Here is an 18,724-nt window from a genome sequence, read left to right as displayed (position 1 = left end):
GTTGTTTATGGCACCGTCTTGGCAGGACACCAGGCAAGGTTTGGGTCTCCCATTCTTAACAGAAATGCCTTCTACTGAGTCCCGGTCTAGAGCCCTAATGTTTTAGAATCTGCCGTAGACGAAAGGCATGGGGTTGCAGAAGTCATCTGAAATGTTGCTGTGGCTCGTTAGTATTTTAGATTGCCTTTAAAGTTAATTATTTAAAGGAAAAATGGTGACCGGCTCAATCTGGGGAACCGGTCGTACAGTTTGACACCCATCAGGTGTGTTGGCTGCGTTAGAGCGCAGCCAGGCGCCCTCACAGAGGAAACAGAGGATGGCGGCTAGAACCCGTGGGGCATTTGCCCAAGTCCTCTTGTTGGCGCAGATAGATTGTGCCCAGAGCCAGCCTTTTTCACCCAGCTCTTGTTTACTTGAAATCTGTTTCCTTTATAAAATGTTGCTTTAGGGTGTTTCTCTTTTTACTCATTTCTAGTTGTATTTCCTGGCTTAGGCTTTTTCTGCTGGTAGCAATTGAGTTTGGGTCTGGAGGAAGTCCCAGGGAGGTGGGCACACGCGTGCACTCCCCTCTGTTTCCGCCCTGATTCTGTGGTTGTGGGAGGGTTTCTGTGTTTACCAGAGCCAGCTGCTTCCTTGTATTTCATTTAGTTGGTCTTTTGACAAATATTTATTGAGGTCTATTATGTGCAAGGCATTTTATTATGTCCTCAAAGAAGTAACTGTATTTATATAAACATAGTTATTGCTACAAAAGACGTGGAGGTGAAAATGCTTTCGGAATCCACAGCAGAGAGAGACTCATTTCCAGTTTGGACCCAGGAAGGCTCTGAGGAGGCAGCCCTGGAGCCGGGCCTCGTGAGCGGAGGCTGAGGGGAGCTCCCGTGGGAGGGGAAGACCAGCCTGTCTGTCCTCCATCGTTTTCAAAGAAAAAAACAATGTTAATACGTTATTTTTATTGGTAGATAGCATTTCAGTTTGATTCTTTATTTCTTAGTATGGAACTCAAAGTCAGAAAAAAACCTTCGTGAGCTTCTCGCTCTGTGGGTCCGCTGTCCCGGGGGCCCCGGGTACCCTGGTGGCCAGGAGCTCTGCGGCGGGGCTGGCCTTCGGGGGTGGGGGGGCCCCGGGGGGCCCTGGACCCAGTAACTGCGCCTTCAGGAGCCGCATTCCATTTCTGAATGCGACCACAGAAGCCCCTTACGTGGCCTGCTGATCCATCTCCAGTTTTCTTTTATGCTTTTGCTCAAATGGTAGAAGAGAGGGCTAATTTTTTAAAATCAAAAGCAAAATGGAGTTTTTCTAGAGGCCAGTTAAAAGAATGAAAGTGCCGTCATTTTACATTATTTATCCTTTTCCGTGGAGGGCGCCTTGCCCCGCTGCCCGTGAACCCTGAGCAGTGGCCCCTGGGGCTGCGGCCGGCCGGTGTGTCCCCCCGCCGCTCCCCGACCCCCACCGGGCTCCCCAAGGGGGGTGCTGGCTGGTGGGTACAGTGTGCAGGTGGGCAAGGCCAGGGGGGTTCTTCAGCCGATGTCTCATGAGTAAGTTACAGAGATGCCAGTGGCTCTCAGATCTGAGTTTGGGGGTTTTTACCCTCACGTTCGTGGGTGATTCATCTGGGGCTGCATCTTAGAAGGAAAACACCATGGCTGTCAGTCCAGGCAACACCCTAGTAAATGTGTTTCTTGTTTTTAACTCTAGTGAATTAGATAGGCTTACCTGGGTGTTAGGTGTTTCCTTACAAGTCATTTATTTTCTTTTATAAGGAAAAAAACTCACACTTGTTAGTAAAAAAATTAAAAAGTTGAGGGCGAAGCCTCCTGCAGGCAGGCTCAGTGCTGCCCCTGCTCCATCCTGTCTGCTCCCCCACATCCCCCTTTGCCCCTGCCAACCCCTGAAGTCACACAGCCAAGCAAAGAGGCCTGGGGGTGCTCTGTCCTCCTCCGGGTTACAGGCCACAGCCCCACCAGGATGGCGTTTTTGTGACACGGCAAACTTTGATTTTTCTCTCTCTCGTTGGGAAGTTCTGGTGTCTGTGGTTCTGTAGTTTCTGGGTTCCTTGGAGTAGATTTTCTTGCTGTGCAGATGCCCCCCCGCCCGGGCAGTGCCCTGGGCTCCGCTGTGCCATCACCTGCAGTCCCAGGCTGCGGCAGCAGGGGCAGCACCCGGGCCCTGCGCTGGAATCCAGGCTCCCTCCCTTCCTCACAAATCAACAAAACCTTCACTGGGTAAGGGACCTCTTCAAAGTCACCTGAAAGTTAATGCCAGGTCTCCTAATTCCTCACTTGAAATATGAAAGAATGGGGTTTTTTAAATTGCCAGTGAGGTCCTGAAGTGGGCAGCAGAATTCCCTGAAACAGTGGCCGGTGCTTAGAGCACCGTCCCCGCTCAGGTGGTCGGAAGGGGGTGTGCAGGCATCAGCTGCCACAAGCCACTGGCCACTTGAGATTTTTCCAGGTCCTTTTTCTCCTTGATGGCTGATCGTTGCCTAATAATAACTTGAGATTTTGGTTAAGTGGAGTCCTTTAGAGAGTGAAAGCATAACCTGCTCTGACTATGAAGGACATGGACTGTTTTCAGTCTGGCTTAGGACCCAAGCGCAGGGGAGGCTACAGGGCCAGCGGTCAGGTCACGAGCGAAGAGCCTCAGGAGACCCAGCTGTGGGCTCGGTCACCCCTGGTGCCGCCTGTGACCCCGACCAGCCCCTTGCCATCAGAGCACACACCTGAAGGAACCCCGTGTGATGCGCCTCCCCCACCTGGAAACTGGGGAGGCCACGGGTTGTGTCTGTGTGGGGAGGCCTGGGGCTGCCACCACGTTCGTGGTCAGGGGCCAGTGAGTGTGGGTTGGGTGGTGAGTGGTTCACTTTGCTGTCTTTAGGTTTTCCCATTTTAGAAGAAGGGAAAACCAGTACCTCCCTAGGAGATTAAATGTGTTCAAGGATGAAAGGCAATTCCAGAAAGTTCTGCGTATATAACACAAGCATATAGGTGTTATTCCTTTAAATGGGAGAGGATCAATGACAAATGAATAATTAACTGAGGGGGAGACCCCGAGTTCCCTCTTGAATGTAACAAAATCGAAGACCTTTCTTCCCTTTAAAGACTTTGGAAATGGCCCCAACAAGCTGGTGTTGATGTCCTGAGTGTCAATAGTTTAAAAGATAACAAAGGAAACCTTTCCAAAAGAGGTTTGTCTTTGGCATTTCTCGAGTTTGTTCAATCCTGCTTATCACACCGTCGTGCCAGGTTAGAAATCCTGCGTGAAACAAGATTGTGATTGCTGAACTTTTTTTAAAAAAGCATTTCTTCTTTCAACATTTTTTCCCACTGTGGTTTGTTTGGTAATAGAGACACAGCAGCCTGAAATCTTTCTGGAAAAAATATTTTAATGTGACGACAAAGAGAAGTCTTACTTATTAAAAGAACTTTACTGGTACTTCTCGGGAGTCCTAGAATAGAATCAGAAAGAAATATCCCCACTGGAGCTCCTCTGGGAAATGGGATCTGATAAGCAAGAACATCGAACGGTTCAGGGAAAAACACCCTTTCACTCGCCTCTTTGATTGTCATACAGACAAATCCGTCTGTTCCTGAAAGATTAATGGGGAGTCAGAAAAATTAAGATTACTTATTAGTAAAACAAAGGAAGCCAGAGTGACTCATACTTGCCCAAACGTGTGTGGCAGCGTGTTTACTGTTGGGCAAACTGTGAACTGTAACGAGTCGGCATGTTTTCCCCCTTAGATGGGTGGCCTATGAAAACCCTGACTTCACGGGAGAGCAGTATATCCTGGATAAAGGCTTTTATACCAGCTTCGAGGACTGGGGAGGCAAGAATTATAAGATCTCTTCTGTTCAACCCATATGTTTGGTAAGGAGTTGTATTTTTCTATGAGAATATGTAATTGGATTTCCTTAATCTGCACTTCTGGCCCATGTCACACTTAATGCTACAGACACTATTCCGAGGTTATTTTTAACAGTAATTGCTAATAATGATCTGGAAGAAAAGAACTTTTTCAAGATGTCTGCTCTCATTTTCTTTTCTCTTCCCTTTAAACATCTTTAGGATTCTTTCACTGGCCCAAGGAGACGGAATCAGGTAACTATATATTTTGAAACTAGGGAACTTCCATTGAAAAGCTGAATTTACATGTAAAATGTCAGACATCTGGGACATTTTCGTCGTTTTACTGATTCTTACGCTCCAAAGCATAACTGTATTTTAAAATTAGATTTAAGCTTAACTTTAACGCTTGACAGCTTTGACCCATATGTAAATATTTCTTATAAAGGGCTTTTATTATGTAAAGTTGAATTTTATATCATTTATATTAGATCAGAGTTTAGGTTAATATGCTAAGAGTAGTATTTCAAACAATATATATAGTTACTGTGGTAAACCGTACAGTGAATTCTCATATTTACTGTGACTGCATTAGACAAGTTATTTTCCCGAACCATTTGAGAGTAAGTGACTACTGATGGGATGATCCATCACTACCAAATACTTCGTTTCTTCTTTAGTTTTTTTATTTTTAATTGAAGTAGAGTTGACAAATACATAATACTAGTTTCACGGGTATGACATAGTGATTCAATGTCTACATATATTATGAAATGCTAACCATGCTAAGTGTAGTTACCATCTGTCACCATACAAAGTTATTACAGTATTATTAACTCTGTGCCATCTGCTAGACAAACGTGTTATATGGTCTCTTTTATATGGCCTCTCACTCAAGCCTTTGAATGCTGTCTACATCAACTGACATGTGACATCTGTTACTTAGACTATTTAATGGATGTGTTTGGACAGCCCTAATTATAAAGGCACAGACACCACCAGAGCTCCTTTACTAGCATACACAGGATTGTAACAAGTCAGCAAGTATCTTCCGCTGAGGGGGAGGAGAACTATACTGTGTTTCCAAAATACAGTTTCTTGTAAATGTTAGAACTGATGAATAATTACTTTTGGCCACAAAGAAGCTTTAAAATGCCTTGCAGCTTGTTACGACAGGGCGTTCTATAGAAAGGTGCCTCTACTGTTGAATTGTCCTTTGATGTCTTGAATTAAGTTAAATAATCATGAAATGGCGCAGCCCAAGTATTTTTAATTGATCGTTAATGTAGAAGTAGAAAATTAAAGGGTTTATAAAATTCATGCCAGTTTCCTGAACAAGAGTTACCAGGTCGTGTTTGGGTCATCATTTCAAAGGATGAATGAGTTAATGTGTTAAGGAAAATAATTTTATGTGTTCTGTTTACTTTTTGAAAGATTCAGCTGTTTTCAGAAACACAGTTTCAAGGTCGCAGTCAAAGTTTTGAAGAAACAACAAGTCAGATTGGTGATTCATTGCCTACCAAGTCCTGCAGAGTTTTGGGGGGCAGGTAGGCACACAGCGGATCGGCAGAGCCTAATCACCGGGGGTGGGGTGGGGTGGGGGTGGGGGGACTGGACATCAGAGGACCTAGAGAGCAGCGTAGGTTGAGAAGGTTGGAAATCACTTCACTGTGCGATGGGATTCAGACCAGTTCTCTACTCTGCAGGCCTGTCCCATCACCTTCAAGGGATCCTAGAAACTCTAAGGTGCCTCCTAAGGTAGATTTGTTACAGGTAGGTAGAAGGACAGGGATTCTGCCTGACAGGCAGGTGTGCGGCTGGAGGGGAGCCGGTGTGCGTGCTGGCCGGGGGCTCCCCCCTCTCTAGCTGGGACAGCTTTGCACTGGGGAGAGGGAAGCAGGTTTGCACAGGGAGGGTGGGGTCCGGGCATGAAGGCCCCACTTACGCACGTGCATTTAGACAGACACGCAGGAGACGCCAGATGGGAAGGACGGGGGGCTTAGGGCTACCCTGAAAAGACTAGTTTCCCAGAAGCTTTTCAGGGGGGAGAGCCCAGGGTCAGGGAGACCTGGTCAGGGAAGCCCTTAGGGCAGCCTGGGCGAGAAGGGATGAGGAATTAAGTCTGCTAATAGTAATCAGAGGGCCTTTCATCACACAGGCCTTTACGGTCTGCGCAGCACAATCACATCATTTAGCTCTGCAAAGTGGGAAGAACCCTGGCTGTGCATTCAAACGCGGGGACTGACCGGTGAAGCGTCTCTGTGCTCCCGCCCTGCCCCAGTTCCTCTCCATCCCTAGTCCTGCTTCAGTCATTACTACCAGATGTGCTCTTTTGTTGTGCATTTGCTCTCTGCCTCAGCTCACTGGGGTGTAAACTTCAAAAGTCCCTGCTGTCCTACCCCCAGCAACAGAAACCTGTAGCACAAATCATCCTCAATAAGCATTTGCTAGAAAAAAAACAAACAAACAAAGCCCACCCCTTCTCGGGAAGCGTGTGCATCACCTTTTGTCACCAATGCTGAGGCCCAGAGAGGGCCTTGTGACTTGTCTGAGTCACTTGGGTGTTTTGATGCCTGGCCCAGGGTAGAGGTGTTGGAAATGAGCATAAAAGAGTGAGAGACATTTTGGGAGGAAATCAGTAGAGTCAGGTGGACTCGAGGGCCTGACAACACTACACTGGCTGGAAAAGGTGACCCTCAGGGCAGGAGCCAGGAACACCGGAGGGTGGAGAGGTGAACACTTGGGTGAGGCCACAGAGAAGGAAGTCTTATTCCCAGGTGCAGAGTTAGCGACTGACTCGATTTGAAGGTGAACGTGCCAGGGTGGAGCGCAGTAAATATGCCAGACATTGGAAGGAAACGCACTGTTGGCCATGGGCCCTGAGCTTACCGATAACAGGGCGCCCCTGAGGGGCTCGCTCCCAGAGGGGTCCTCACGCTGCCTGCCGTGTGTGTGCGGTTTCTCCTCCCGTAGCTGGGTCGCCTACGACGGAGAGGATTTCTCCGGTAACCAGTATGTGCTGGAGGAAGGCCACTATCCCTGTCCCTCTGCGATGGGATGCCCGCCTGGAGTGGTGTTCAAGTCTCTTCGTTTCATCCATGTTGTAAGTATGTCAGTGTGAGTGCGGCCGCAGGGCTGGGTGGTGCACCAGCCGACAGGCACCCGGAGGAGACCAGAGGTAGCCTTACTCGGCGCCTTACGTCAGGGCGGTGCAGCTTTCCATCCTGGAACGTTTGATATCATGTTCGATCCTCAATGTAGGAATTGTTCTCGTTTGCCATTTTCTCAGCTTCAGGAGCGGAGCGGTGAGTCGGTCGTGGCGTCCGGCCCCTCAGGCTTGGTTCCGGGTCCCTCCGTCTTGTTTGTTTCCACTTCATACCTGAGCCGCCTCCTCCTCTAAGCCCCTTTACAGGCACCCATTCTGATGGGTTTTGGATGCAGCTTGGATTACTTGTAAAGTGCTTTTTAAAAGATGGTATATAGGCTTTTGATTTATTTGCAGTATTATGCTATGCTTCTCATTGTTACACACATAACCCGGTACTTGGATTTAAAAACTGTACGGCTGTCCCTTGTGCTGTTTGCGCATCTAGTGTGTTGGTCCTGACTGCTGCAAGAGTTCCATCTCCGGGTTTTACTCATCCTCACGTGCGCGCCCCTGCGGGCCTGTGTGGGCGTCTCTTGTGCCCAGGGGGACCGGCTGGAGTTCAGCTGCATGAGTTTGCAGTTTCACTCAGTTCTGCCAAATGCCACCGTGTTAGAGTCTTGCTGGCTGCACGTGGGCTTCCTATTTCCCCCATCATGGCCATTTCTGAGTATTCCTTACTTCCTAACTTCTGTCATTGCGAAGGAGTTAGGGTAGAAAGTCACCTCGTGGTGTTAATTTGTCTCACTACCAGCGAGGGTATCTCACGTACTTCTTTAGTCCTTTGCGCTTCCGGGTCGGTGAGGTGCCTCTTTATGTTGTCTGCCCAGCTCTTTCATTTCCTGTATCTTTTGTTGTCACCGATGTGCACCAATTCCTTACAATTTGGAAATCTATTTATTACTCTGTTGTAAAATGTAGAGATTTGCAATCAAATGACTTCTCCCGTTTATAATGTATGTGCTAATCTGGGTTGCAGTGCCCCTCCTTGAACAGAAGTCTTCAGCTCTGACACAGTCAAAGCCATATTCAAAAGAACAAAGCTGCAAGGTCATGTTCAGATGCTAAAGTCCGGGTGTGCTTGTAGTTTGGGAAATATCTGTTAGTTTTTGGTAGCTGGTTTCTCACAGAAACCTTTAAGCATATGTAGTTGGTGATTTCAGTTTTAAAGGTAAAAAGAACACATGAGTTGGTTTCACCTCATCCCTTCCTGGCTGTCCAGATAACTGAGGTGTTGGCCTTCCTCGAGGTGTAAAAATAGCAGCAGTGAAACATGCAAAGATGTGGGAAGAGCCGCCACCCTGCAGGTCATGAGTATCTACAACTTTGATACTTAACCTGCCAAATATTCTAAAAACAACCCACAAGTATGTATTTAAGAACAGACAAACCCACTTCAGATACAATTTTCAATTACTTCCTTCAATCAGAACTTGGCCTATATACTCACATTTCTGATACTTACAGATGATACTGTTTTAAGTTTTGATTATAGTGAAATGGACATTTTACCCATATTAAGAGCATACATCTTAACTGGGACTATTTTGAACATTGGTGGTTGGCACTGGAGGTGAGTGCCCAGCAGCCCTGGAGTGGCCCCCGGAGACAGTGCGGTAGAAGCACCGGGTGGGAGTCCTGCAGGTTTTGTCACTGGCTCCTTGTGTATCTTACACAACCCAATTCCTGCGCCATACAGACACCTACACGCTAATCTGCTGGGTTTACTGCTTGGCAGCATTTTACTACGCGCCAGGGCGCATCCACGTAAAGCAAATAGGTGCCACACCCTTGCCACAGACCTTGAAGCAGGCAGGGAGTTTCTGATGTGTCATTTATGAGTTTAGTATTATCGTTAGAGCTTCGTATCTAGGGCCATAAGGTTCTGTATATTGAAAAACAAGCATAGACTGCTGACTTCTCATTTTTCTGAAAATCAGTGGATTCCTGTTTCAGATGAGTAACGGTTTGAGCGTGGGCTTCCATCCTGCTGGTCTCTCTCCTCCTGACAGTTGTCCCTGTTGGGGGGTTGGAGAGCACGCGCGCACGGCATCGCTGTCTACGGACAACTGAAACAACACGACCAGACACCGGAGAGCGCGTGCAGGACGGTTCCCACCAGGCCACCAGACTCCGGGACTGCCGGGCCCTCTGGCCTTTGCTGTTTACAGTGGCTTTCCAAACCCTTTTTATCTCAGCAGAAAATGGAAAAACTGAAGATAAATTCCACCGAAACTGTTGATATTCTAGGCATATACAGCCATTCCTTTGTGCCTAGGATATTTCCCCCCTGCTTTATAATACTATTTATATTTACCTGCCTTTCTGTGTAAGGGAAAAACTCTGCTTCCCCTGGACCCCCACCCCCGCCGGCCTCCCTCTCCTTAGCTTTGGTGTATGAAAACTCCCAGACTTCCTGCGACACGGAGTTTGTGACAGGCCGAGTCTGGCCAGATCTTGTGTTCTGTCCTTGTAACAGGATGATTTTCACGTGACTTCAAATTATTATAAAAAATAAGTAATAGAACATTATTTTTGTTCCTAAACAGGAATTTTCTGAACCAACAATTATTCTTTTTGAGAGAGAAGACTTCAAGGGGAAAAAGATCGAACTTAATGCAGAAATAGTTAATCTCCGATCCCTAGGATTCAACACGCAGATACGCTCTGTTCAGGTGATTGGTGGCATGTGAGTGAATTACCTACTCGTTTATTGAATAAAGTAACTGATCTTAAAAGTTAGGTTTGGTCATACACTTCTTTCACTCCTGCATTACCTTAAACAAACTGACATATAACTCTGCATTTTCTGTAAGGATTAATAATCACGCACCTTCATTGTATATACTTTCCCCCTTGGAAGAGCCATGTGTGAGGCGTCTTTTATGTCTTCATCCGGAATTTTAGTTTACCTAAGGTCAGGGTTTGTCTTTAACACCCCTCAGGTTCCTAGGGGAAGGCTTTGCAAACCAGTGCTCAATAAGTTTATCGCACTTAAAAGCAAGCAAGACAGAGCTGATTTTTCTCACCCTTTGAAAAGCCAAACCCTTTGATTTTGGAGTAAGGGTTGGGGCCTTCCCTTAGCTAAGGAGCGGCTAACAGATGCTCTGCACAATGACTAAAGGTCGACATGGGGAGATTTTTCTCAACTTTGAATAATTGTTGAAATTAACTAAGATATAAAAATGAATAAAGACGATCAATGGAGTATTTAAGAAAGCATTTTTCTTTTATTCACAGAAACAACAGGTATAGTCTACCTGTGTGCACCCAGTGTTGGAGGGGACTATATCTTTAAAAATAATGATGGGTTATCAAGGTGATAGAATTAAGGGTGATTTTGTTTTTTGACAAATGTTAATTCATGATTTGTTTTTATGATGAAATGGCGAAAATGGGAACATTTTAGAGTCCCAAAATTAAAAGTAGAGAATATTCTGCCTTGATGTCATACACCATCCAGAGAGGAAGGCTGCCGGGTGGCCTGCACGCCCGTGTCCACCACGTCCCTCCAGGGGTGGGCGCCCCCGTCTCTTAGTGGGAGAGACTGAGCATCTGTAGCAGTTTTCTAGATTGCGAAAGATAACTGTCATTTTAAACAAATTTGTTGAGTCATTTATCTTTATTTAACCTTTATAGCATGTACCATATGCTACACACCAAGAACTCCATTTAACTAAAGGCTTACAACTGAAAGTGCTTTGCAGAAAGCTCACAGGGTGTTCCAACCTGTCCCACTGGAAGACTATCTATTTCATTGCTTTATTGGAGGAAAAACCTTACTTATTTCTCTACAAGAGTGGATCTTTTCAGCATACATACCATGTACCCAGAAGTCACTTTTGGTCAAGAAATGGGTGCCTTGTGTTTTATAAAATTAGATAGTTTTCTGTTTCTCCCCAGTGCATATTTTATAAAGCTGAGTTAAAAAATTAGAAGCATTCTAGAAATACAGATAACCGGGGCCCACAGTCGCCCGGGGCTCGCTGCCCACTGTTCGCCTGCTCTCTCTTCCAGCTGGGTCACCTACGAATTCGGCGGCTACAGAGGCCGACAGTTCCTCCTGTCACCGGCAGAGGTCCCCAACTGGTATGAATTCAGTGGCTGTCGCCAAATAGGTTCGCTGCGACCTTTTGTTCAGGTATTTTTTTTCTTCCCCTCTCTTTGCATAGACTGTTCTTTGAATTTTTTTTTTATGTAAATGTAATTCAACTCTTTAGTTTCAGCTTAAAGTTTGAAATTGACCTCTCCCCCCACCCTCGCCTCTGAAGCTCTGAATTCGGGCTCTCTTCGGGGCGATCAGAGGTGTGACGGCTTTCAGAAATCTCACGCCGAACACCAAAACGTGGCGTGTCCCCGAGCCCTGGGCTGTCCCGGGCAGGCTCTTCTTTGAAATTTCGTCAAACTCTTCCCATTGAGAAAATCCTAAAGCCTCTAAGACTCGGGCACAGCAATTATCACTGATCCGACCTCCCCTTGGGTTCTGCCTCTGCTGTTGATGCCAAGTCGATGCTTCCTACAGGACGACTTCCATGTGGCCATTGCTGGGGTTTTTGTCTTCTAGAAACGAATTTATTTCAAACTCCGGAACAAAGCAACGGGCTTATTCATGTCAACCAATGGGAACTTGGAGGACCTGAAGCTGCTCAGGATACAGGTCATGGAGGATGTCGGTGCTGACGATCAGATTTGGGTTTATCAAGAAGGATGCATCAAATGCAGGGTGAGCTTTTAGGGTAAGAGGGTCTGTAACAGCGTCTTTCTTGAAGCAGAGGCTATTTCTTGATTCCTAGAGCACTTACAGAAATAAGTTAGGTTTTTCATGAAACGATTTATTAACTCTGCTAGAACCACTCTAAGAACTTAAAATGGGAGGTAAATCTGGCACCAACCCAAGATGAAATGTTTGTATCTCTATTTTTATAGAGTAATAGAAAAAGGAAGTATGTGTGTCACTCTCCCCTTTGTCCTTCATGTACTTGTTACAGGGAAACCCCCTAAGCCCCAGCTCTGTTAACACAAACGCTGCCGGTTCGTTTCCATTTTGGAGGACCCTGCAGGCTAGGATGAAGGGTGTAGATTCTGCCCTGTGCACAACCCAACCCATTCCTACTTGTCACCCCTGGTAAAATGGAACATGGCCCATTTTCCGCTTGCACCGCTCCTGCCACAATACACACTACAAAGGTGAACAAAATAAGATTAGGGAGGCTCGCGCTTCGGTTGTAAATGCTCTTCTCAGCCCCTTGATCTTATGGGCTTGACTGTTTGCCCCCCGGGGTTTTTAAATGTGGTGGCCCGCGAGTCAGCAGAAGGCCACAGCCTCCTGAGCTGGAGCGCAGCCTGCTGGTCGGGGCTGTTGTTCCCGAGGAGACTGGTCCTTGCAGAGCGCGCCGTAGGCTTGCATAGAAGCGGCGGCACGAGAGACAGAAGTGGCTGTAATACAGAAGCATAAAAAAAGCAAACTTCTGCCTTTGAATCATCTTCGGTAATTCTAGGAAATGGTGCCCCTTAGCAACTATTTCTAACAAACATTCCAGTGATGCCATTTAACAACTCTGAATTCAGTAAAACAATGAAAGAAGAGTCTTAAGATTATCACAGTCCTTTCCTCTCAACGGAGAATGCTTTTCCCAAGCATCTTCTAGGGCAAGCATCTGCATGTGTGTTGACGTCATAGGAACATATGACTACCGTGCATCGTTTTATCTGTCAGGGTGGGTTCCCTTCCACAGAAGAACCCTTAAAATCTCTGCATTAAAACACACCTCACAGCATCTGCATTTTCTTCTCTTTATGGCTGGATAGCATACCTCCTTAGAAAATTGTAGGCATTTCTCATGAAGGAGAGACAAGACAATAAATGGAATTTCAAGTTTCAAAATGATAAAGTGCCCCTTTAGCTACTTCAGTACCACAGTAGCCTTCAAAAAAACCAGAGATGTCATATTCCGGAAGGTCAAGTCGTGCCGAAGTGGACAGTTGGGGGGACTTAGCTACAGACCCAGTCTCAGAACGTGGTGATTTCTGAGAGGGAAAAACATCACGATGGACAGTTTTACTGCTCACAGGCTTCCCTCATTAGTAAGCCCGCCTCACGAAGGGCAGAAGTCTCTCCCAATAGACAAAAATGGAGAACTTTCTTCCCATCACTCACACCATCTGACTGAGGGGCATATGTATTGTTTGACCACAGTTCCCCTGCTAAAAACTGATTTGCCTTATGGGATAAATAAAGCTAGCAACTAAGATAGCTCTAAAAATCAATTTACACAGGAAACCGATTACAGTAACACTTGCGTGTGCAGCCACTGTCTTACGGTATCTTCTTTTCCACCAAGCAGATGGCAGAAGACTGCTGTGTGACGATCGTGGGGAGTCTGGTAACGTCGGGCTCCAAACTGGGCCTGGCCCTCCACCAGAACGCCGACAGTCAGTTCTGGAGCCTGAAGTCCGATGGCAGGATCTTCAGCAAGTTGAAGCCGCATCTGGTTCTGGATATCAAAGGTAAGGACCATTTCCTTTATTTTCTCTGTTGCTACCTTTCTTTAGTTCACTAAAAATCCATTCTTTACTTTTGAAAATTATTATTAATAGTAGGAGATCCTCCCCGTGTGCCAGTCACTGTGCCAAACCCTTGACATGCGTCCTCTCATGCGGTCTTCTGGGGACCCTAGGAGGCCTGTGTTATCCCTCCTCCCCTCTCTCCCCTGTCCTGCCCCATTTTACAGCCCAGAAAACTGAGGCTCAGAGGGGTTCATCGGTTTGGCCACAATCTCACCCATAAATGCTGATGTGGAATCTGGACACAGGCTGACTTCCAGCTATTTGATTTATTGTGACCGTGTTCGACTGAACGTGACAAGTTTAAAGGCTAGGATCTCAGGCAGTACGGTTGATGGTCCTCATGTATATGCAGGTGGCCTTTCGCTGAAGAGGTCTAAGGTCAGAGGAATCAGGCCGGCCCGGGGGCTTCCAGCTGAACACTTGCTGGGTGAAGTTAACCCAGAGCAAACTGCCGCTGCACAGGGAAGGCCAGACGGAGGCCAGCGGTTCCCAAACTCTGTCTGCGGCAGAACCACCGGGAGGGCTCCTTGAAGCCGAGTGCTGGGCGCCCCCTGCCCCCCGGAGTTTCCGGGTCAGGCGTGGAGCGAGGGGCCTGAGTGCCTGCATTTGGACCCAGCGCCCAGGCCGCCCCGTGCTGCTGGGCCGAGGCCCACCCTAGGAGGACCATTTGTGGGGACTTAGAGCAGAACACCGACCTTCAAACACAGGCCTGGCAATTCGTGAACTAGCGTTGCTGTTGACAAGCAAACGAAGATAGTGTGTTTTATTCATGTCTTCCAGGGTAATTTTGCTTTAAATTATTAATGGAGACTTGCCATTTCCTATCAAAAAGCTAGCATGATATGTTTGTAAATTCAGTAAAACATTTATAATATAATCACACCACACAACATACTCTATTTTAAATTCATCACTAGAAAGTTGGCTCAGTTTTACTTTAATCAGGGCCCTAGGCCAGAGCTGTCATTAAAAATTAAGATATATGTACAAAGAAATAGCTGCAACTGGGTTTAAAATAACTCTTCTGGGTAAGGGAGAATAAGCCGGAACACCTGCACTGGGGGCTTCGGTGACTGCCTGAGAAGTGACTGTCACTTCTGCATCACCTCCCGCGGGTAGAGTGTCCAACCCCTTAACAACGGGATGAGAATTCACAACGCCCCTGAGGAGCCGGGTGGGTGCTCAGAGGCTGACGAGTGTGGTGAGGGGCAGGCAGAGCCCAGGCTGAGCAACGTTTGGCTGCAGGCTGAGTAGGGACCAAAACCGAACACAGCGCCAAATGCGAGCTGGGCTAGAAGGGAGAAGGTGCTGCGTTCAGAAATGAACAGCAGTACAAGGCTACCTCCTTCTCGTTGCACTGGGTGCGCAGGCCTGTCACTCTGCAGACAGGTAAAATGCCCATTTTACAGATGGTCAACCTGAGGCTCAAACTGGTTAAGACTCACTGACCCAGACCCTCCCTTTATAACTATTTTGACCAACTTGTTAAACTGGAGCTCCTCAACATATACAAGATAAGAGCTTCAAAATCTCCAAAAAGGGCAAAGAAATGTGACGAAATTGGGAACATGAGGGGTTCTGGGAAACAGGGATTCCTGTGTCTTACAAATGGGACCAGCTTCCTGTGTCCAGGGCGAAGGTCACTGCAATCCTCATGGGCTAGTCTGGAGCACCCACCATCTTTTACTCTTCCAACAGGTATTTACTGGGTACCTGCTGTGTGGCAGGCTCTGTGCTAGACACGAGGGCACCAGAGTGAGAAAAAGGGATGCTGCCACGGCTGCAGAGCTTATGTTCTGGAAGCTGCAACCGTCCAGGCATCCTGGCACTTGCTGCGGAGGCAGCCAACCGGGAGTAAGGACACCCGGCACATGGTCTTGACTCGGACAAGAACTGCGGGCCTCTAGGTGTTTCCTCCTTAGGGCTTCACTTTAAAGTGCCGAGGTCCCTTCTTAAAACGCATTACACATCAGTCCAGTGCCTGTGAAGTAAGGCTGTTGCTCTCTGTAAGGTTGTAAACTCTCTGTGCATCTCAAGGTAGCGGTGGAGTCAGTGGCGGGAGGCTCGTCTCAGAATGTGGGGGAAGGCTGCCACCTGGTGGGCAGGAGAGAACAGGCCCGCACGTGCTGGGCCAAGGAAAGGCAAATACCTCCCTGTAGTGCCCTTGATGGGAGGCTCCGAGTTTCATTAGCCACAACAGCTGAACCATGTGTCACCTACGAATATAGCCGTAGCGTTTATCAGGCAGTGTCTGTCTCCTAACCTGCCCCGGGGGCTGAGGGGTGTCCTGGAAGGCATTCAGGCGTTCGTCCAGACACATTAGGACAATGGTGGAAGGTGGTTCACGCTCACGGTGAAAACATGCCGAGTCTGCGATGATTTTAACTCTCCCCAAAGGCAGCAGAAGAATGAATCAGATGTTTCTCAATTCCTTCTAGTCTTCAGGTTTCTAATCAAAATTGTGTTATATACACAAAAGTTATGTTAAAGCACCACAATCGTGAAGAATAAAAAGAGACTCTGGAATCTTAAGGTGACACTCACTGCGATCTGAGCGTGTCAGTGGGGTCTGCAGTGTGGGTGGTCGCCTTAGGACCCACTGCGAACTTCCGTGTGAAAGACCCCAGGCCCTTGTATTCTATCCAACGCCCAGCTGTGCAGAAGCTCTAGGTGACCAGTGATGATAAATCCTTTGCTTTCAAGAGAAGAATAAGAGATGGTTTCCCCCCAACTACCAAGATAAACAGTGTAAGTTTTCAGACCTTTTGGGTATTTTGTCAGTGCAGTAGGAGAGACTAAGAATGTTCCATTCTTCGTGGCCCGACGGTACAAGATGATTTCATCACCAGTCATACTTATCTAGCATCTAGATGAACCCATTCTTATTTTGATCGAGTTCTTGGTGATATAAACTTGGCGCAGAGGCTTATGCTGAAAAAAGGATAAGGGATCTGAAAGAATGTTATTCCACACTGGGGAAAACTCAGAAAACCCTCTCTCTCCGTAATGATCTTGGAGTGGAGAAACAAGAGGCCCTGGAGCTGTTAACACTGAAGTATCTGGAATATCTAGCGAGTACCCCTGACGAGCATTCCAGTGAAAAGGAGCTGGAGGAGGCCATGCCCGGTGTCCAGAACCTGGGCCTCAGCGTCCCGTGCAAGGGCGGGTCCCCAGCCCTGCCCACACCCTTCCAGGTGCCATTCACACCTCCCCGTGGCCTGCGCCGCTGTCCGTGTCACGCGAACCTGTTCATCTGACAGCCACCCAGACTGCCTGCCTTTTCCCCGCCGGTACCTCAAACCCGTGATTCCACCACTGAAAAGGGGCAAAGATTGTGAAATATATCGCCTCCTCTAGATTCTGCCCCGTTCCCCCGGTTTCAGACATCTTAAGACTGACTGCGGACTGGCTCCTAAGACTTGGAGGTGGGACCTCAGGTGTGTCAGGGGCTTTCCCCTGCCTTGTGTCCCTGACACGCACAGTTTCACGCCTTGTTCATTTTCGTTATACTGGTGTTGTCATGAATTTTGTCTGCTCCGGCCCCTTCGCTGTGGGCAAATGAAGTTCATTTTCCTCTTCTTTCTCCCAGGGGGCACACAGTATGACCAGAATCACATCGTCCTCAACACTGTCAGCAAAGAGAAGTCAACGCAAGTGTGGGAAGCCCTGGTGCTCTGAGCCCCAAGGAGGAGCGCTGGGGACGTGCTCCGGAGGCCGGCCGGCTACCTTGCAAGGGAAGAGGACTGTGGACGGAGGAGCCGCGCGGAGAGCGGGCCTGCCCTTCCTGACGCTGGCCCACGCCCGGCTCTCACGGCCGTGAGTGGGGCAACTGTCCCATCTTTTTAAGAGACTACGATAGTTTTAAACCGATAATGTGTCCTCCTTTCATTCCTTGCCTTTCAATTCCTTTCAGTAGCTGCCTAAACGGGTGGCCTCATTAGCAGCTTTTGGGTGTTTTTTTAAAAAAATGCTATGCCAACACTTTAAGCTTACGTATGTTTTGAATTAATGCCAAAGACAGTGACAGGAAAGAAAGAACAAACTTAACTGATTTTGTGGACCTACCAACCCTACGCCACAGGGACAGATGAAAGCTGTTTGTGAGGTGGAATACTCAGCATCTGAGAAGAAAAGGATATGAGGCCTGTGATTTTAGTCCGGGACCTTCTGTTTTCTGGGATTATTAATCATGCTAAATAGTAAGGGGGCAAAGACTCTCACGGTCAGCCATTGTAGTGAACTGAGTAAGTATAAACAAAATACTGTTTTCTTTCTGTTCATGTTAAAAATTAGTAAGCTTTTATGGCCATGCCTGCTAACATTTATTAGCAGGGTTTGGGCCTGTTAACTTACCCGGGCTGCCCTAGAATGTTACATGAGGATTGTCTTGTTTTCTTACCGATGCTACAGAATAATATGACGTGATCTAATTTATTAGCCCATCTTCCCTCATCTGCAGCTAGTTTTGGGCAATGTTGTGCAGTCCTTTGCTAAACTCAGGTCGTTGAGCCCTGCTAGCCGGCGCCACCTTCCCCGTGGTGTCCCCCAGCCATGCTCCGGGGCATGACCGGCGGGGCAGGCTCAGGGCTCAGGGTTCCGCGGCTCCCGCAGAAGCAGAGGAGTCGGGAGCTCAAGAGCATGACCGGCAGTTCTTTCCAGAAAGTGCAGGAAGGGTAGCCCTAAGCCCGCTTGCTGGCCAAATCTCAGAACCGAGACCCGTGAGATGCCAGCATTTCAGTGAAACCCCAAATCTTTCCCTGCAGAGCAGACCCTGGTGCAGACAGGGCTGCTCAGACGGTGCGCTCTGGCTCCCAACAGTCCTCGAGTCCCTTCTTGCGCTGTGTGTCCACATTTCGTTTCTGTCACAGAACTGGAGTGCTTGTCACACGAAGAACAAAGCTTGTTTTCTCTTTATCTGTTCCAGTATGTTTCCAACTCTAAAATGCTGATGATCTCTTGAGTCTGTGGGAGGCACTGATGGTCAGCGTAGTTTATCTTCAGTTTGGGGTAATGTCTGTACTTGTCCGACAGCAGCCAGCATCTGTCCTGTTGGCGGCATGGCTCCGGCTCTAAGCCTTTGTGCATATGCCAGCACAGGGGTAAGACGTTCCACAGTGGCCTGCGTTCACTTTAGCTCTTGAATAAACTTGTTTCTGGGAACCTGTA

At 47.6% G+C, this 18,724-nt stretch overlaps 1 protein-coding gene across 4 annotated transcripts in view; it reads left to right on the top strand.

The window, feature by feature from the left end:
* The window catches only part of CRYBG1 (crystallin beta-gamma domain containing 1), a 146,840-nt gene extending 128,116 nt beyond the window's left edge, over positions 1-18,724 (top strand). For 2 of the 4 annotated variants that reach the window (XM_073220842.1, XM_073220843.1), the window contains 9 exons: positions 3,744-3,870; positions 4,069-4,101; positions 5,281-5,393; positions 6,820-6,949; positions 9,541-9,680; positions 11,009-11,132; positions 11,556-11,714; positions 13,336-13,498; positions 17,148-18,724. In XM_073220842.1, the coding sequence (XP_073076943.1) occupies positions 3,744-3,870; positions 4,069-4,101; positions 5,281-5,393; positions 6,820-6,949; positions 9,541-9,680; positions 11,009-11,132; positions 11,556-11,714; positions 13,336-13,498; positions 17,148-17,236 (1,078 nt within the window). In that variant the 3' untranslated portion in view covers positions 17,237-18,724. Of the gene's footprint in view, positions 1-3,743; positions 3,872-4,068; positions 4,102-5,280; positions 5,394-6,819; positions 6,950-9,540; positions 9,681-11,008; positions 11,133-11,555; positions 11,715-13,335; positions 13,499-17,147 lie in introns of those variants that run through there. The other 2 variants (XM_073220844.1, XR_012124688.1) reach the window with 2 other exon arrangements.

The sequence above is a fragment of the Manis javanica genome, chromosome 13 (genome assembly GCF_040802235.1).
Source record: "Manis javanica isolate MJ-LG chromosome 13, MJ_LKY, whole genome shotgun sequence".
NCBI lineage: Eukaryota > Metazoa > Chordata > Mammalia > Pholidota > Manidae > Manis > Manis javanica.
The sequence above is the reverse complement of the archived record's forward strand: the minus strand, read 5'-3'. Positions and strand labels throughout refer to the sequence as shown.